This window comes from Anomaloglossus baeobatrachus, chromosome 3 (genome assembly GCF_048569485.1).
Source record: "Anomaloglossus baeobatrachus isolate aAnoBae1 chromosome 3, aAnoBae1.hap1, whole genome shotgun sequence".
Lineage (NCBI taxonomy): Eukaryota > Metazoa > Chordata > Amphibia > Anura > Aromobatidae > Anomaloglossus > Anomaloglossus baeobatrachus.
Window position 1 is genome coordinate 419,517,821 of NC_134355.1, and position 21,132 is coordinate 419,538,952.

At 41.4% G+C, this 21,132-nt stretch overlaps 1 protein-coding gene across 6 annotated transcripts in view; it reads right to left on the reverse strand.

The window, feature by feature from the left end:
- The window catches only part of ARHGEF10 (Rho guanine nucleotide exchange factor 10), a 291,401-nt gene that overhangs the window by 79,586 nt on the left and 190,683 nt on the right, over positions 1-21,132 (reverse strand). For 4 of the 6 annotated variants that reach the window (XM_075340320.1, XM_075340319.1, XM_075340324.1 and 1 more), the window contains 5 exons: positions 20,721-20,813; positions 16,494-16,664; positions 5,567-5,712; positions 4,839-5,011; positions 3,090-3,205 (listed from right to left, as the gene is read on the reverse strand). In XM_075340320.1, the coding sequence (XP_075196435.1) occupies positions 3,090-3,205; positions 4,839-5,011; positions 5,567-5,712; positions 16,494-16,664; positions 20,721-20,813 (699 nt within the window). The remainder of the gene's footprint in view (positions 1-3,089; positions 3,206-4,838; positions 5,012-5,566; positions 5,713-16,493; positions 16,665-20,720; positions 20,814-21,132) is intronic. The other 2 variants (XM_075340323.1, XM_075340321.1) reach the window with 1 other exon arrangement.

Genomic DNA, 21,132 nt, shown 5'->3' on the forward strand with positions numbered 1-21,132 from the left:
TTACAAGTCTGGGATTTTTAGAGCACTGAACAATCGGCAAAAAATTGAGAAGATATGTCCAATATTGATCCAATAATCGGATCAAAATGTGCAATGCTAATCTATGGGTCCATGGAAACAAATGTACAGGGATTGGAAGGCAAAAGATAGAGAAATCTTTTTATTTTTATTCCCCATTCGAGAATAACTTGTGAAACTCATACCAAACTCTGTTGATAAGAATTGCAAGTGACCAAACTGTAATGAGAAAAATAAAAATCACACATGAATGAGCCCTAACGATCTCACATATCAGGTTGTTTACCTCTCATGTGTGAAAAATAGTCTGTAGTTTTTTCAGTGTGCTGGATTCATTTTTGATATGCGTGTCAGTTTTTTAATCCTCTTCCATCAATTTTTCTTTTTCTTAGCTGCTCCATTAAAGTGAATATTTCTTCAGATTTCTGCAACCTAACCTGAGTGCAGCATAATGTAGTATACAGAGACCCTGATTCTAGTTGTGTATCACTTACTTGCTGTAGTTTTGATAAAATTGGTTTCATCAGGAGATTATTACTAGAGGACTAGGAAACTGGCTAACATGTAGTTCTCCATATTCGTGAGCTCTATAACCATGCCCCCACCACTGACTGGGATATTTCTATGAAAACTGTGAATAGGCAGAAAACTGCCAATCAGTGATCTGGTAGATCTGCAGTAGATGAAACAGTGATTTTATCAAAACTGCAGTAAGTAACGCATCTTTGGAATCCAGGTATCCGTCCCTAAATCCTAATAATATTGATTGAAATAGGTCTGCAATCTATACATAAATATAATGAACAGCACACAAAAACCAAATACCCAAAAAACTGGTGTGTGAAAGAGCCCCAAGTCATTTGTCTACAATAAAGTGAGGAACAAGACGAGAACACAAAGAGGTCAAAAGGCAGCCTGTAGAATAAAATTCCTTTACTTCAAAATGTATTCTAGAATTTATGCAATATCTACATTGCATGGACAAAAGTATTTGGACAAACTTCAAAATTATTGAATTCAGGGCTTTGACTCAGTTCCAGTCACGGGTGACAGACAGTCATGTGGTGTCCGGTTATAGAAGGTCACAGCGTTTGGCTGTGCAAACTGTTCCCTGACCTTCTATTATTTCTGCTTAGTTTTTAACCCTTTTCCTTTAGGACCCTGTGGAGTTCCTCAGCCTTTCAGCTATTTTTCATCAGCACTTCCCTTGGTGTGTTTATATACGTTAATTTCCCCTTACTCTGCCTTGGTGATAGCTCTAATACCCTTAACAAGATTTCAGTGCAAGCAGTGGACTTATACACATCTGAAAAAACTTTGTTGTTGTTGCAGTTCCTCTCCAGGATTCATCTGGAGATAAGTAATTTGTTCACTTCCCCCTGTTTGTTATCCCTGTGACTTCTTTAGAGCTTAGTGGGGTGACTAAGCGTTCATCCCGTCCGCTTCCTATATTAGGCCTACGTCAGGGTTAGCCAGGGTTAGCCAGGGTCAGGAATCCGGCTGGGTGCATAGGATGCAGAACCTCTCTAGGGTTGTGAGGGAAGCCCAGCGGTAGGCTTGGTCAGGGGTCACCATCTCCCTCTTCCCTAGACACATGGTTTCCCTTCCCTTTCGCCGTTCACTTGATACTTCCCTGTACCTAGCATGACAGTCCTATTGCCACAGGTATATAAAATCCAGTCTCTAGCCATGCAGTCTGCATTTGCAGACATTTGTGAAAGAATGGGTTAAATCTAAACAGTTGTCTGAATTCAAGGGTGATACTGTAAAAGGAAATTCATGACATTTCTACCCTCCTAAATAATCCACAATCAACTGTTGTGGTATTATTAAAAAATGTAAGCATTTCGGAACTGCAAGCAACTCAGCCTGATGTGGCACACCATGAAGAGTTACAGAGCGGGGTAATTGAGTGCTGAGGCGCATGGTGCAAAAACTGTGCACAGAGGGCTTCATGGCATGGGTTTCTCTGTTCCTGCATGACTGTGTCCCAAGTGCACAATGCCTGGTCTATAAAGCATGGTATATAAGAACTTGACTGGCTGCACAGAGCCTTGAGCTCAAATCGAATACCTTTGGGATGAACTAAAATGGAAATTGTGAGCCAGTGCCCCACATTCAAAATCAGTGTCTGACCTCACACACGGGCAAAAACTTCCAGACACACACCAAAATCTTGTACAACGCAAAGCAAAAGACTGGATTTAGATTGGGATTTCATAAAAGCTCTTTTAGGCGCCATGTGTCGGTGCCCCAGTACTTTTGTCTGTACAGTGTATATTCTTTTACTTTTATAATATGATAATTACATCTATTCTGTTATTAATACAGACACATTTATTCTGGACGTCATGCAAAAGCTCATTTCTAAAGGCGGCGTCACACACAACGATATATCGTGTGATCGCGTCCTTTGTGCAACGAATTGCCCGTGGCGCACAAAATCGTTAACCCCCGTCACACGTACTTACCTCACTAACGCTATGGGCGGCGAACATCCTCTCCCTGAAGGGGGAGGGACGTTCGGCGTCACAGCGACGTCACACAGCGGCCGCCCAATAGAAGCGGAGGGGCGGAGATGAGCGGGACGTAACATGCTGCCCACCTCCTTCCTTCCGCATTACTGGCGGGATGCAGGTAAGCTGTGTTTGTTATTCCCAAGGTGTCACACGTAGCGATGTGTGCTGCCTCGGGAACGATGAACAACCTGCGTCCTCTACAATCAACGATATTTTAAAAAGGAGCGACGTGTCAATGATGGACGATAAGGTATTTTCCATGGTTAATGGTCGTTCCTTGCTGTCACACGTAACGACGTCGCTAACGATGCCAGATGTGCGTTACAGAATCCGTGACCCCGGCGATATATCGTTAGATCCGTCGTTGCATGTGACGGGGTCTTTAGGCAGCTACACTTAGATGAAATGGAGCATCTTCAATATGCCCATGAACAGTGAAATTTTGATCTCACACTCCAAGTCCTGACTTATTTTTTTAATCTTACAAAAATCTACATTTTCTCACCTTCTGCTGATGTCAGATCAGATTCAGGGAAATACTACAAAGCTTACCTGATAGTTTCCTCTTAGCTGTGATATTAATTGAGATATTTGGTTTACAACATCTAAATCGTAGAGCAGATTCTGCAAGTCTTGATAGAGTTGCCCGGGTCCCATGTATAATTTATCTGTAGATATACAGATATAACCATGTAAATTAAATATGCAATGTATGCAACGCACTGCATTCTGAGGGATTAAAGGGGACGTGCCCCTCAGAAAAAAAGCCATTCAGCTGCAGATACAGGGTTAATCTGAAAGTGTGGCTACAGTGAGAAAATGAACTTATTTCAGCCACGACAATCATTGCTCAAACATCCCTTACTGTACTGTATAGATCCACTGCAGAACTGGTGAGCGATGAATGTATCTCTCCATGCATGCCCCATGACTGAAAGCTGGTGGATCCCTGGACAAAATAAGTTTATTTTCTCCCTGTAGCTGCACTTTCATTTAGGAGACCAGGGGTATTATACCATTTACCTCAAGATTAACCCCAGATCTGCAGGTAAATTAGTATTTTCCAATGCGACTTAGGTTTCCTTTAAACTAGTAAAGGAAAATAAGTGTTCAAAACGGACACATCATTGTGCATAGAGATCCCATTACAATTAATAAAATACTTATTTTCAAAGTGGCTATGAAAGATAAAAGCTGGAAATAGGCAACATTGACATGCTTAGAAAAACAAAAACAAAAATACAAACGTTTGAAAATCCAACTGGAATTAAAATGAATAATTGATAAACCCGCAAATGTCTAAGTAAATTGGTAAGCGGAAGTCCAGGAAGCATGTGGACTAGATCCCAAATAGCTAATTGGTATTCAGAAATACTAATGAGTGACCTGGATGGACAACAATGCTCCTACTGTGGGAAGAAACATGTCCATGTGATGCCAACACAATCAGGGCAGATCACACTGCTTATAGTGACAAGACGAAACGCTCAGGACAAGGAGGCTGTGAGGACCATATAGTGGTAGAGAACAGAAGATACAGCATCATTCATAGGAAAGCAATAAAAGGAAGCTGTGCACCTATGTGAAGCAGTGCCTTAATCATTTACCACTAGTTGTGGTCTTTATGATTAGTTACAAACTTCAGGCTTATTCACACGGTCATAAAGTAATCTGTATGTGACCGGATCTAAACCATTCTGCTACTGCAAGTGATAAAGCAAATGCCACAAGTTGGCTTGTATTTTGGTCTTTTAAAGGATCCTGTCACCGGAATCATGCTGCCCACAGTTTTGGCAATCAGCCTGGCTGCTGAATCACATCCAGATATAAACTCTCCGGATAGCTGGAGACAAGACTAGTGCGGCAAAGCCCTCGGCCAGTATGTCCCAGCACTGCTAGAGGTGAATGAGTGGTCTCTCTCATAGTGAGAAACCTGACCATCACCTCTAGCAGCAATGGGAGCACCAGCCAGAGTCAGAGCACATATCTACCAGTTTTGGCCTATGTCTGGTGAATGGTACAGTGTATGTCAGGTAAAGCTCCTGATGTATAGCATAGGCTAGGGGCACAGACCTAGACAGCTGGTAAAGGCGATTCCTTTCATCATGGCCAATAGAACAGGAGCTAAGATGTCATTAGGCTAAGTGTGCTTATACTCATTCCATAACTCCTTTACGATGCCTTGTTATTAAAGGAACAAACAGCACAGGATGATATTTTCAACACACACTCCAAGGAATAAAGTGCAATTAGAAGGGCATAAAGTCTTTGTCACTACTGGGCTTTTTATTAAGCTCTTACTTGGTTTGACACAAACAACTTTCTCAGCTGCCTGTAAAGAAGAAAACCGAGGTTGATTTCCTTGTTCCTCACTTTCCCCGTATTCAATGACTTCAACCTGGCCCAAGGGTACGCTCCATTTTAGTAAGTATTTTTGACTGGCTGTTACCATATTACTGCCTTCATTGGATGATCTAACAGAAAAAAAGAGGGTGTAAATCATCTGTCGTACAGCCATGTCCTATAGCGCACCAAGGCACACATGCAATAAGGCACCAGTATTACATCTGCAGATATTTATTACACTACTGGGCACTTCTTTCCCTTCTAGAACAAACATCAGTCATAATAGTTTAAAACCTGTTTCATATGGATATGTATATTATATACACGAGGAGCCTGATAATGTAGTGCTGATGTAAAGGACAGTTAATCTGTTTTAAGTACAATCATCCAGCATACATTTTATCATCATTCTGATAAACCTGAATGACAACTAGTAACATGCATCACAATCGTTCGCAGACTCGGCCAGGCTGATTTGTACTTGTAATTTGCTGCCATCTGCTGGCCACTTGTAGGTGCAACATGGCCGGCCAGAAGAGGAATATTAGAGACGCAACATCACTATGACTGGTATATTACACATAAAACAGTGGTACACAAAGCAGCTGGGAGTACAACTGTTGTATTCTGCTACTGGCTTCTGAAACTGCTTCTTGAAATAATACCTTAGCTCTAGGACCCACCTTGAATTGGCTGTGGCACACATCAGGACGTCGTTCAGCATGAAGACACGTCTCTGCTTAGTCTTCAGTATCTCGCCCTTTTCATTGTAGACCGTTTCTATCATGTCATCTGAGCGGATGAGATATCTGCTTCCATTACTAAGGAGCTACATGTCAAGGACAAGTAGACAAAGTTGCAATCTTTTTACACAATAGAGGGAATACATTAAATCTTGCTTGTTATTTTTCTGCATGGATAGTCACAAATTTCATTGCACAATGACTGCGTGCCAAAAGTTACAACTCACTGAGATACATCACTTCTGTTACTTTAAGAAATAGATGGAAAGTGGGCTTGCTTAGTTAGAGAAATAGGTCTAAAGGCCCCGTCACACAGCGATAAATCTTTGGCAGATCTGTGGTTGCAGTGAAATCATGGACATATTGTTCCATTTGTTCACAGCCACAAACCTGCCACTGATTGTCCACAATTTCACTGCAACCACAGATCTGCCACAGATCTACCAAAGATCCACCACAGATTTACCACAGATTTACCACAGATTTACCACAGATTTACCACAGATTTACCACAGATTTACCACAGATTTATCTCTGTGTGTGACAGGGCCTTAAGCCAGAATGATAAACTGTGACTTTAAAACGCTCTAGACAAACGTATTGCAACTAAATACAGTGGAACCTGGGTTTATGAGTAACTTGGTGTGCGATATACGAGCAAAGCTTGCTGTAAATTTGTAACTCAGTTTACGAGCATGCTTTGCTGTACGAGCAAATACCGCACACACTTCCGGTTCCGCGCTCTGACCCACTTTTGCAGTCTGCACACACACACACACATATTATGCTGCTCACCTTACCTTCCATTCCCTCTCTGGCCTCCTGGTTTTTGTAGTTCGCTGGTACAGGATGTGTATCGGGTAACCATCGCGACGATGGACGAACTTCCGCTGTCAGCTGCTTCTCAAAGGCAACGCGCTGACCAATCAGAGGCAAGTGGCACCTGCCTTTGACGTCAGCGCGCTGGCAGCGGAAGCTCCGGCATCGGTCGTGATGGTTACCCGATACACATCATGTACCGGCGACCTACAAGAACCGGGAGGCCGGCGATGGAACGGAAGGTAAGGTGAACATAATATGTGTGTGTGCGTGTTTGTTTGTGTGTGTTTGTGCATGTGTGGAATGGCACAATAGGGGACATTAAACAAGTTGTGGTATGAATTGTCTGAGCTTGCATTATTTCCTATGGGAAATCTTGCTTTGCTAGACGAGTAACTTGGTTTACAAGCACAGTCCCAGAACGGATTGTTCTCGTAAAGCAAGGTTCCATTGTATGTGCCATATCAGAGACCCATGGCTAAATATGGTGAAAATAAAGGCAACAGGCAAAACAGACTGAGTTTTTAGAGGGCCAAATTTTATCATAAAGCGTTTAAATTATTGATAAAAAAGGAATAAAACTACAACCATCACTACAGAGGTCTCACTGAACATGCATTTATGCAACATTAAAACTAAAGGGTGCTTTACACGCTGCGACATCGCTAGCGATTGCTATCAATGTCGCGAGCGATAGCACTTGCCCCCGTCGTTTGTGCGACGTGTGGTGATCGCTGCCGTAGCGAACAATATCGCTACGGCAGTGTCACACGCACATACCTGTTCAGCGACGTCGCTGTGGCCGCCGAACAATCCCTACTTCAAGGGGGAGGTGCGTTCGGCGTCACAGCAACGTCACAGCGGCGTCACTAAGCGGCCGCCCAATAGAAGAGGAGGGGAGGAGATGAGCGGCCGGGACATGCCGCCACCTCCTTCCTTCCTCCTTTCCGGTGGACACAGGTAGGATGATGTTCGTTGTTCCTGCGGTGTCCCACACAGTGATGTATGGTGCCGCAGGAATGACGAACAACCTGCTGAATGAAACACCAACGACATTATGGTTAAGAGCGACGTGTCCTAGCTGTCACACTCTGCGATGTCGCTAACGACGCCGGATGTGCGTCGCAAACACCGTGAGCCCGACGATATTTCGTTAGCAATGTCGCAGCGTGTAAAGCGTGTAAAGTCTGTATGTAGCAAATATCAATGTGCCCCCTGATCTGGCTGCAGACTGTCCGATCTGTATCAGAGAGAGGGGCTCACAGATGGTCTGGGGGCATATCTAGAGCAAAACTGCCCACTGTCCACCTGGTGACATGTCCCTTTTAACTGTAAATTCCTTTTTGAATGTCAGACTTTGTTATATCTTGTGGTTCCCAATTACATGTTACCATCCTATCTTATACACTATATCTAGAGTTATAAAAATTTGGAGCGAAAATCAGCTGACATTTGGGGGAATGCTTGCAAAGCCTTAAGGATAAATGACAAAAAAAATCCCCAATCTTTTAAGGAAATATCCTCACTGACCATTAGAATTTCTCAGCTTTTCTGTTGTAATTCTCTATACATATAGATGTGTTTACTAGTGATGAGCAGGCACTACCATGCTCGGGTGCTCTGTCCTCATAACCAGCAGCTGGATGCTCAGATGGACGCAACTCGAGTACCCAAGTATAATGGAAGTCACTGGGGAACTCAAGCATTTTTCTCTATTCACTTACTTCCATTATACTCAGTACTCGAGTCGCGTCCATCTGAGCAGTAGGGTATATAACATTTTTTGATCGCTTCCAGTGCAAGGCTGGTATCATATTCTTGTGTTCTACGCTGAGCACTTATGTCAGGGTTTCCATATAAAGCCCCTAAAGATGTGATTAAAAAAAAATACGGAACAGAACCACTGACTATAATGAGGTAGATGGCAACACTTTGGACTCTGGGATTTGTTCCAGTTGTATCTATCTTTTCAGAACTCTTGTCAATAGCATTTGTGAGCTAAAAAGACACCTAAAATGATGGGAACAGAGACCACACGGAGTCCAAAGTGGCTCTATATGCCTCATTACAGTGAGTGGTTCTGTCATGGGTTTTTGTTGAATAGCAGTTTTGGGATTTACATGGAAACCCCGACGTATCGCTAAGCGGAGATCAGTGGATAAACATCAGCCGAACCTTATTCCATTATTTTGAGAGGTAGAATGAAGAAATAGACAGCAGAAATATATACAGTACAGACCAAAAGTTTGGACACACCTTCTCATTCAAAGAGTTTTCTTTATTTTCATGACTCTGAAAATTGTAGATTCACATTGAAGGCGTCAAAACTGTGAATTAACACATGTGGAATGAAATACTTAACAGAAAAGTGTGAAACAACTGAAAATATGTCTTATATTCTAGGTTCTACAAAGTAGCCACCTTTTGTTTTGATTACTGCTTTGCACACTCTTGGCATTCTCTTGATGAGCTTCAAAAGGTAGTCACCGGAAATGGTCTTCCAACAGTCTTGAATGAGTTCCCAGAGATGCTTAGCACTTGTTGGCCCTTTTGCCTTCACTCTGCGGTCCAGCTCACCCCAAACCATCTTGATTGGGTTCAGGTCTGGTGACTGTGGAGGCCAGGTCATCTCGTGTAGCACCCCATCACTCTCCTTCTTAGTCAAATAACCCTTACACCGCCTGGAGGTGTGTTTGGGGTCATTGTCCTGTTGAAAAATAAATGATGGTCCAACTAAACGCAAACCAGATGGAATAGAATGCCGCTGAAAGATGCTATGGTAGCCATGCTGGTTCAGTATGCCTTCAATTTTGAATAAATCCCCAACAGTGTCACCAGCAAAGCACCCCCACACCATCACACCTTCTCTTCCATGCTTCACGGCGGGAACCAGGCATGTAGAGTCCATCCGTTCACCTTTTCTGCATCGCACAAAGACATGGTGGTTGGACCCAAAGATCTCAAATTTGGACTCATCAGACCAAAGCACAGATTTCCACTGGTCTAATGTCCATTCTTTATGTTCTTTAGCCCAAGCAAGTCTCTTCTGCTTGTTGCCTGTCCTAAGCAGTGGTTTCCTAGCAGCTATTTTACCATGAAGGCCTGCTGCACAAAGTCTCCTCTTAACAGTTGTTCTAGAGATGTGTCTGCTGCTAACACTCTGTATGGCATTGACCTGGTCTCTAATCTGAGCTGCTGTTAACCTGCGATTTCTAAGGCTCGTGACTCGGATAAACTTATCCTCCACAGCAGAGGTGACTCTTAGAGGTCTTCCTTTCCTGGTGTGTTCCTCATGTGAGCCAGTTTCTTTGTAGCGTTTGATGGTTTTTGCCACTGCACTTTGGGACACTTTTAAAGTTTTCCCAATTTTTCGGACTGACTGACCTTCATTTCTTAAAATAATGATGGCCACTCGTTTTTCTTTACTTAGCTGCTTTTTTCTTGCCATAATACAAATTTTAACAGTCTATTCAGTAGGACTATCAGCTGTGTATCTACCAGACTTCTACACAACACAACTGATGGTCCCAACCTCATTTATAAGGCAAAATATCCCACTTATTAAACCTGACAGGACACACCTGTGAAGTGAAAACTATTTCCGGTGACTACCTCTTGAAACTCATCAAGAGAATGCCAAGAGTGTGCAAAGCAGTAATCAAAGCAAAAGGTGGCTACTTTGAAGAACCTAGAATATAAGACATATTTTCAGTTGTTTCACACTTTTTTGTTAAGTATTTCATTCCACATGTGTTAATTCATAGTTTTGATGTCTTCAATGTGAATCTACACTTTTCAGAGTCATGAAAATAAAGAAAACTCTTTGAATGAGAAGGTGTGCCTAAACTTTTGGTCTGTACTCATATTATATATATATATTTTTATTTTTTTTTTCCGTTCCAAATGAGTCATGGGCTTGTTTTTTTCAGGACAGTTTGACATTTTCATTTCTATGTTTTATTTTTTACATTTAACTTTTTAGTTTTCATTTACTCTTTTTTGTGTCAGTAACACTGAAAAAAATGACGTTTTTGGTTTGGTTTTTTTTTGTTTTTTTTTTTACAGCATTAGCCATACAGAATAAATGACATGACAGTTTTATAGATCAGGTCGTTCTGCACGTGGCAATACCAATTGCATGTATGTTTCTTTGTTTAGTTTTGTTTTAACACAAAAACTGCGCTTTTAGTGACGAAACTGCACTAAGTGATTTTTGTGCACTTTATTCGTTTGGTTTTATTTTTACGTTACGTTTTATTTAACTTTTTTTTTTACTTTTTCACTTAGTCCCACTGAGGGACATATTTTTCATCTTAATCAAGCTCTCATGTACTGCAGTACTCCTGTCAGTGACTCACATGACTGTGCCTGTTAGACCCAGTTCATAACAGGATCTGACAGGTCACCATATCTTGGGGTCATCAAAAGACCTTGGGGTACCATGGCAACAATCGGCTCATCCTGCCCATGGGGGGCTTTTAACCACATTTAACCTCTAGTCCAGAAGGACTTCAGGTCTCCTGCCCACCCCACACCCGGAGGCACAGCTGCAGAGCCAGGACCTGGAGCCGCGACCAGCAGAGCGGGACCTATGTTGGTCCACGCAGCCTGCCATATGGGTGAGGTAAAAATTACCTCAGAGAACAGCGGAATGGGCCTCAGCATAGCTGAAGCAGCGGGGCCCTGCATAAACAGACGGAGCGTAGGGATCAGGCCACATTAGTCTCCTGGCCAGTGTGAGTTTCCCGGACCACTTCCAGGCTACCGGGCCGCCACCACCACCTGTAACAGGCTCCCTGGACTTCATCAGTTAAGCCAAGTAAAGGAGAAGGTAAAGAAATCCTTGTTTCTGTCTGTTACTGTCCACTGCCTCGCCCAGTACCCTAAAGTCCACCCAGTCCCTACCACTGACTCCTAACGGTTGCCCCGAGGTTACCCGCTACACCTGTGGGGAGCAGAAACATCGCAGCTGCCATAACACCAGGGAGTCCCGTCCAGCAGCCACGGCCCCATAGCCGCAATCCACAGGTGGCATCACGAACTTTATTTAATATTGACTAGAACTCCCATCATCGCCTCCCTTTATCATTTGAAAAGACACCGCCAGGGTCACGGAGCCGAGCACCGCCAGCGCTGACATCCCCGGACTAGTCCGACCCGGTTCCGAGTGCCCCCGGCCTTCGAGTTGGCGTGGCATATCGATGGTCATTAAGGGGTTAATAGCTCAAGGGTGCTGCTTAAAATAAAAATTAAAAAAAGCTCTATACTTAACTTCCAGACCGGCATCACTCCTCAAATCTCTATGATGTGACTCTGCCAGTTGCCTTACATAAACATTGTAGCATGACTTCTGCAGCCACTGTTTAGCAGCTCATTGACTGCAATGGTCACATGACATTGTTTTACATGACGTGTTCTGAAAGGGATATTGTCAAGATGAGTAATGCTGGTCTAGAAGTTAAAGGAGTTGTCCGGGATTTTAACATTCATGACCTATCCATAGGATAGCTCAACAATGTTTAATCAGTGGGGGCACGACACCAGCCACCCGCACTAATCAGTTGTTCCCACTGAGGCTGGAACTACGCAGTTCTGTAGCTGCATAGCACAGCTCCATCAACAGAATAGTGGTCATGTACATATGCTCCCTAGTGATTTAAATAAGGAACGGATGTGCACCCTTAGCCACTATTCTGTTGATGGAGCTGTTCCACTGGCAGCTGTAGCAGTTGATCAGCGGGTGATGTCTGTGGTCACACTTCCACCGATCAGACATAGATGACCTATCCTGAGGATAGGCCATCAATGTTAAAATCCACGGACAACCCTTTTAAGTATGGAGCTTTTTTCTTTTATCCAGCACACTTGGGCTTTAAGTTATACAATCTGTCATCCTAACAATGCAATACATCTTTTACATTATCCAATAATGCAAACATGTAATTTTTTTACATAGGAATCTATAAGTAACGGATAGGACAGTTTTTATTTTCAACATCTCGCTCAATAAATCTCAAGATATTCTAGATCTGTCAGGTGCGGACGCAAATTAAGGACAAGTAGCAAAACCCAAGCACTCAGAAAGGAGAGGAGAGTAGTATTAGATGCAAGTGTTTTTTATTGACAACCGACAGACTGCAAATGTGAACCCTGACATATAGCAACAACCAACGTTTCGGTTTTTACACCTTTTTCAAGGTAGTTGCTTAATATAGAGATGCTAGAGGTGCACACCGCTGCTTCTCTGCCACCGCTGTTACAGCACTCCATGGACATCTAATAGCAGGCATCTTCTATTCCACTCCTTTGCCTTCACTCACCTCATCACCACCACTTTGATACCGCACAATGTTAAATGTGATGCCCTCCATCTATTTCTACATTGACGGTTGTCCGAGCTGACCCGTATGACCTAGCATCTCTGTCAGGGTTCCAATTTGCAGTCTGTCAGTTGTCAATAAAAAACACTTGCATCTAATACTACTCTCCTCTCCTTTCTGAGTGCTTGCTACTTGTGATATATTTCTTTACCCAAAAGCACCTATACCTACAGCAGTTGATGCCAGACTTTCTCTTTATTGTACAAATTAAGGACAGACACATCCGAAGCTGTGAACAAGGTAATAAAAGAAGAAAACCTATATCAATTCATAGAAAAACTGACTAGATATTTTATTATGTTTTTACTTAATGGGTTTGAGAATTGATAGAGCTCAGTCAATGCATGAGAAGTACATGCTTTACCATGGTAACACTATCCAACACCCACTGTGGTTCCTGTCAGAAACCTGGCAAAGTATCAGCTACAGATCATTTATAGATCAGTGCGTATGGTATGGAAAAGCTGCTCTACACTGTGTGCAGAATTATTAGGTAAGTTGTATTTTAGAGGAATTTTTTTTATTATTGATCAACAACTATGTTCTCAATCAACCCAAAAGACTCATAAATATCAAAGCTTAATATTTTTGGAAGTTGGAGTGGGGTTTTTTTAGATTTGGCTATCTTAGGAGGATATCTGTTTGTGCAGGTAACTATTACTGTGCAGAATTATTAGGCAACTTAAAAACCAAATCTATTCCCATCTCACTTGTTTATTTTCACCAGGTAAACCAATATAACTGCACACAATTTAGAAATAAACATGCAAAAACAAAACCCAAAAAAAATAGTGACCAATATAGCCACCTTTCTTTATGATGACACTCAACAGTCTACCATCCATAGATTGTCAGTTGCTTGATCTGTTTACAATCAACATTGCGTGCAGCAGCCACCACAGCCTCTCAGACACTGTTCCGAGAGGTGTACTGTTTTCCCTCCCTGTAGATCTTACATTTTATGAGGGGACCACAGGTTCTCTATGGGGTTCAGATCTGGTGAACAAGAGGGCCATGTCATTACTTTTTCATTTTTTAGACTTTTACTGGCCAGCCACGCAGTGGAGTAGTTGGATGCATGTGATGGAGCATTGGCCTGCGTGAAAATCATGTTTTTCTTGAACGATACCAACTTCTTCCTGTACCACTGCTTGAAGAAGTTGTCTTCTAGAAACTGGCAGTAGGTCTGGGAGTTGAGCTTCACTCCATCCTCAACCCAAAAAGGTCCCACAAGTTCATCTTTGTATACTTTATTACATTTTAAGGGGTTTACAATAACAGGGGAGGGGGTAATTGAAGTATTTAAAATGCATTCTTAAAAATATTGTTGAAATAACAAAGAAGGGGAAGAGGAAGGGAAGAAAGGGTAGGCTAAAAGTGGATGGGAAGGGGTATTGGAGGGGAAGTGGGAATGGAAGGGGTTAGGGAATATAAAGGGGGAGGAGAAAGGGAAGGAGGAAGACGTTGAGGTAATTCGTTAAGTTTCAAAGTCAAGCAAGATTATAAACTCATATTTATTTAGCACAGTATATAAACACATTCAGAAATAACATATTGCATTTATATTATTTAGATAATGTCAAGGAACTAATTCAAAACAAGGTTTGGCATGTATTTCTGGGACCAAAGAGACCATCTTATTTTATATCTTTGATAGTTTTTTTCTTTTAACGCAATATTATACTCATATAAATTATGAGCTGAAACCCTGTCCGTAACTCCTGAAATAGATGGGATTCTTTCTTCTCTCCAGTTGGCTGCTAATAAATTCTTAATAACTAAGAAAATGTGACAGACAATGTATCTATACTTTTTCTCATATTCTTCTAACCCTATGGAAAGAATAACCAATTCTGGAGAAAGATTTATATCTTTTGCAGTCAGTTGCTTTAAGAGGTCTCTAACTTTCTTCCATAAGGGTTTAAGTAAAGGACATCCACAGAAAATGTTGATAAAGGATCCATTTTTCCCACAACCTCTCCAACATAGTGGTGAGTTTTCAGCAGAAAACTTGCACAACTTTAGAGGGGTATAGTACCATCTGGAATACACTTTATAATATGTCTCCTGAAGAGAAGCACAGGTTGCAGTTGCATAAGTTGTTTCCAGAGCTTGTTTCCATGTACTTATAGGGAATTCCTTGTGCAAATCTTTCTCCCAATTATTTAGGTTTAGCTTTTTCTCAAATTCATAATCTTCATTTAGCAAGGAATATATATTACTGCTTTTCCAAATAATTTGGTTTAATGGATTATTCAATAAATTTATTAGGGGTTTAGGAAGCTGAAATCTAGGTTTTTTGTTTGTAAGAAAATTTTCTATACGGTACCAAATTTTTTTCTCTTTATTTGGGATGTTGAATTTACTTTGTATGTTTTTGAAGGGCAAGATTTTGTTAATTTCTATTAGGTCGAGAAAATTGTTTACAAGTTCATCTTTGATGATACCAGCCCATACCAGTGCCCACCTCCACCTTGCTGGCGTCTGAGTCGGAGTGGAGCTCTCTGCCCTTTACTGATCCAGCCTCTGGCCCAGCCATCTGGCCCATCAAGAGTCACTCTCATTTCATCAGTCCATAAAACCTTTGAAAAATCAGTCTTAAGATATTTCTTGGCCCAGTCTTGACGTTTCATCTTATGTTTCTTGTTCAAAGGTGGTCGTTTTTCAGCCTTCCTTACTTTGGCCATGTCCCTGAGTATGGCACACCTTGTGCTTTTTGATACTCCAGTAACGTTGCAGCTCTGAAATATGGCCAAACTGGTGGCAAATGGCATCTTGGCAGCTTCACGCTTGATTTTCCTCAATTCATGGGCAGATATTTTGCTCCTTTTTTGCCCAATACGCTTCTTGCGACTCTGTTAGGTATTTGCCATGAAACGCTTCATTGTTTGGTGATCATGCTTCAAAAGTTTGGCAATTTCAAGACCGCTGCATCCCTCTGCAAGACATCTCACAATTTTGGACTTTTCAGAGCCCGTCAAATCTCTCTTCTGACCCATTTTCCCAAAGGAAAGGAAGTTGCCTAATAATTAAGCACACCTTATATAGGGTGTTGATGTCATTACACCACACCCCTCCTCATTACAGAGATGCACATCACCTGATTTACTTAATTGGTAGTTGGCTCTCAAGCCTATACAGCTTGGAGTAGTTCAACATGTATAAAAATTATCATGTGATCAAAATACTCATTTGCGTAATAATTCGGCACACAGTGTATGTAATATGCTCCTGAGAGCTTGCCAATGTACTGGTGAATAGAAATATACAACTAAATATCAGACCTCATCCTGTACCAAACCCGCCTCAGAAGACACAGGCGGCACTGCTATCCTCAGCAAGCAAATCATGGAGCATTTTTTGAAATTCAGTTTAGAAAACAAAAGCTAAATTTTGATTAGTTGCCATAAACATGGATCCCTTTTTTGGTGAATTTTACTATGAGAGGCCTGTTGAGCACCTACCAAGAACTTTTCACATTGGGTGGACAGGATCCATGTTGGCTTTCTTTTTAGCTTTGCACCAGACGTGCTGTAGTAATGTGTCACTGCTGCAGTCACCTATTTGCTACCACACTAACATGTTGGAACGAGCATGGTCACAAGGACCAGGCGGGAGCAGCGGAGCCATCAGTATATGTTTATCATGTTGTTACCATAGTCCCTTACCTTGTTCAGATACCTTTCATTCATCGCCTTGGCAATTTGCTTAATTTCACAGCGTTGGTCTGCGTCTCGCTTCCTCTCATTAAGTTTGTCTGCTAACGTTTCCAGCTCTGTAAGAGCCATCTGTAGGGGAAGCCGATCTGGATGGCCCTTCATTGTGTTTTTCAACATATCCTGCAAAAAAAAAAAAATCAAGAAAGGTTAGGAGAACAATAGAAAGTGTTTAAGTTACAGCAAAAGAGCAGTCCGATGTCTTAAAGAGAGAACGCAAATATAATACACCAGGAAAGATTTATCAAAGCAATCGAGAGGCAACTAATTACAGAGCTGATTATATTTTGATATTGCAGTTTTAGAAATCAAATGCAGTCTGTCAGAACAAAATGACTGGTCAAACCAAGCACAGACCCCCGGTGGACCTTTAGCTTGGCCGAGCAGTTCAGTACACCTTCCCAGCTACAGGTTATCCATCTGCTCCTCCCTCTTGATTAACAGAACAGGCCTTAAAGGAGCCAGAGGAGGGTGCAGATAACAAGCAGGTGCAGAAGGTGCACTGAACTCTATGGCTTGGCTTTGTTTGAACAGTCATTTTGTGCTGAAATCCACCTTGTAAAATTGAGGTCAGATTAATTCCTAAGGCACCAGTTTTCTTAAGCCTACCCCAAATTGTGCTTCCCTATTGTGATTAAATAACCTTCTATTCAGATGGCGACATTGGGTGAAAATAAATTACAACCACTAGTGATGCCCTTGTATCCTGACATGCAGTGAATTACATGAAAAACCCAAACAATGGGCCGATGCTACAAATCTACACTCCTTACTACATGTATAATCTCTACAATCAGCAGATACAAAACAAACACCTATTCCCCAACATTTTAGGAGCTGGAGATGTGCTCATAAAATATTAATTTTAATGTCATGCAAGAAAACTTAGAGAAAGAATTATACAGCCATTATAACATGGTTTTCAAAAGTAAATACACAAGCCTAAAGGCAAATCTGGAGACCGATCTACTTTAAAGGGAATCTGTCACCACAGTTTTGCCACCTAATCTACGGTAAGAGCAGCTTAATATAGAGACAGAGATCCTGATTGCAGTGATGTGGCACTTATTGGGCTGCTTAGTGAATTTTTAATAAAATCACTGATTAATCAGCAGTAGATCATTAGAAGACTACTTGGTGTGGAATCAGGGTCTCTGTCTCTACATCATGCTTCTGTCAGATGGCGGAGCAAAAAAACGGTGACATATTTCCTTAAAACCATTTTAATATTACTACTACATTTGTTTAAAAGGAACCTGCCCAGTCACTTGACACTTAAGCAGCCCCCATGACTTTTTAGAGCTTTATTCACTTTGTCTAGGTAGACTAGCCCTTAGTCATTAGCATACAGTGATGTGCTGTATAAAAGTTGATTTTACTCAAATATGTATAGTTCTCAAAAATAATAAAACATTATTAGGCTAACTAAATAAAGCTCGAAAAAGGTCATGGCAGCTTAAAAGTGTCAGGCGACAGGACAGGTTCTCCTAAAGTGAATCTGTCACAGATTTTTGGTGCCTCATCTGAGAGCTGCATGATGTAGAGACATGCAGGTCTACCAGTTTTCTGAATGCTGAGCTCTGTATAACCCCACCCACACCACTGATTGGTAATTTTTTGTGTACCCTGTAAATTGGTAAAAAGAGGCTAATCAGTGGTGGGGGCAAGGTTACACAGAGTAGGAGGACTACATGGCACAAAGCAACAAGTCCTCTAATGATAATCTCATGCTGAAAGAAAAAAAAACACTAATTTTATTAAATATAACAACATGCAGCCCAGTAAGTGACAGCACTGGAATCAGGGTCTATGCCCCTACATAATGTTGCTCTCAGAATAAATAGACAAAATTTGCTGACAGATTTCCTTTACTATTTGGAGTGGAGGGCATCGTTATAAATGTACCATTATTCACGAGTAAGTCAGTTGTCTATATTGTTATCAAGCCATACTGTGCAAAAGTGGGGGGAGCATATACTTTGGGAAAAAAAAGATAGTTTAAGGCTATATGGACACGCTGAGGTTTTAGTCACGTTTTTTGGTGCAGTTTTGTTGTTAGAAAATTCTGACATTTGACTTTCCAGCAAATTATATGAGAATTCAGGTTTGCTGTGTGCACGTTGCAGTTTTTTGTCACAAACATCTGACTAAAAAAATGCAGCATGTTCATTCATTTTGCGTTTTGTCACTGCGTTTCTCACTAGTAATTAGAGGATTCGCCACTAAGTCCTAGATTAGTAATGGCAGGCATCTATGAGACACCCCCATCTGTAAGTGAAAGTAAATAACCACAAACACCCAAAAAATACTTTTTTTTAAATAAAAGACAAAAGCACCGTCTTTCACCTCTCTATTAACCCCCCAAAACACACCTCCGGGTTCGATGTAATCCACACGAGGTCCCATGAGGCTTCCAGCACTGCTACATCTGACAATCACAGAGAGCGCCATGGGACATGACTGCCTGATGTGAGGTTCAGACAGCGACTTAAGTGAGCCACGCAATCAGTGGGGATGTCACTCAAGTAAGTCCTCCACCTGCGACTCACTTCAGTCGTGGCCTGCTTTGCGGTCACAGGTGGAGGACTCCAGCTGTAACCACAGATCACCTGAGTGACAGCACCGCTGATCACGCGGCTCACTTCAGTCGCAGCATGATATGTGGTTACAGGTGGAGGACTCCAGCTGTGACCGCAGATCACCTGAATGACATCCCCACTGATTGCGTGGCTTACTTCAGTTGCGGCCTGAACATCACAGTGAGCATTCATGTTCTATGCCCCTCGCTGTGATTGTCAAATGTAGCAGTGCTGGAAGTGTCGTGGGACCTTGTGTAGATTATATCGGATCTGGGGGGGTGTCGGGGGGTTAATAAAGTGGCGAAGGAGGTTGCTTTTTTGTCTTTTATTTCAAATAAAGCTTTTTTTTGGATGTTTGTGTTTATTTTCTTTCACTTACAGATTAGTGATGGGAAGTGTCTCATAGACACCTGCCATCACTAATCTAGTGCTTAGTAGTCGCTGTGGGCTGTTATTAACTCCTTATTACCCAGATTGGCACCGTACCAAGGCAACGGGAAGAGCCGGGTTCAGCGCCAGAATTGGTGAATCTTATGGATGCGCCACTTCTGGGGTGACTGTGAGCTGCTATTGTTAAGCTTGAAAGGACCAAATAACAATGGCCCTTCCCAGCCTAATAATATCAGCCTCAGTTGTCTGCTGAACCTTGGCTGGTTTTAGAAAAATGGGGGGGACCCTACGTCATCTTTAAAAAAAAAATATATAAATCAAATAGTTTAAAAAAAAAAAAAAAAAGCGTGGGATCCCCTCTATTTTTCATAACCAGCCAAGGTACAGCAGACAGCTGAGGGTTGCCGCCTGCAGCTACTACTGTTTCTGTGCTGGATATGAAAAATGGTGTGACCCCACGTCATTATTTTACCAAAAAATAATTAAAAAAACAGCTAGTTAAGCTAGCTTTCCCTCTATCGAGCTATTCTATTTCTTTCTATCTATTCTTTCTTATTATCTATTCTATATGTTCTTTCTTTTTATCTATAGTTCTATCTATTTTTTTTCTATCTATCTATTTTAGCTATCTGTCAATTATCCTAACCTATCACATTTTGTTTCTCCTTTAAAAAACGCATTAACAAAAATGTGCCAAAAATGCGCCATCATTACAAGTGTTATATTATTTTTACATTTCCAGGCTCTCTGTGACAAGGTGCAGTTTTGGTTGCAGTTAAAACTGTAGTGTGTGCATAATGTCTTAATTTTTCAAAGAGATTTTCTTTTTGGGGACTCAACAATGCTCCATTTAGGTAAGGTGTGTGCTGAAAATGGATCTTGCACCAATTTTCCCTCATATAAGATAGCAGACACATCAATAGGAGAAGGACCCCAGCATCAGCCTTTCTAAATTAGGCCTAGATTACTGAGATATGGTCTGTGTTTAAAAAAAATCTGCAACCCAAAAGAAAACTGAATTTGCAATATAACGTTTTAGGTATTTCACTGCTATAGTCTGAATATTAGAGCACACAATTAGAAAAGTATACTTTACAGCCGTAATTTATTACTGTATTTCTGCTGTGGAGTTTTTACATAATTTTATTCTTGAGCAGCGTGTTGCTTGTAATAAAATGGATAGCTTCTTGTGGATCCATGACAGACTGACCTGTAGCAAGAGGATAAACTGAGGGAAGCGCTGGATTGGCTTCATCATCAAACCATACAGAGTAATGCGATCAGGACTGCAGTCTTGACTCTGCTGTAACACAAGACCAAATACAAGAATAATAATCATATAGTCATTTATAGACAAGTAGAATATTTCTCACATCACTAATCCATTTCCAATACTGTCACACTACAAGTGGCTTTAGGGACAGTGAGCTGTCAGTCAAGCAGAGGAAGGAGTGGCAAGACAGGGAGGTGAAGGATCTGCTTTGACACGTTGCACTTTTGGTCAATAAAATTTGTGTTTATTTAGGAAAATTATCAAAAATTTGTTGAAAATGTGGAAAGATTTGCAATTTTCTAACTTTGAATTGTTATGCCTTTATAGCAGATAGTATATATTAGTGATT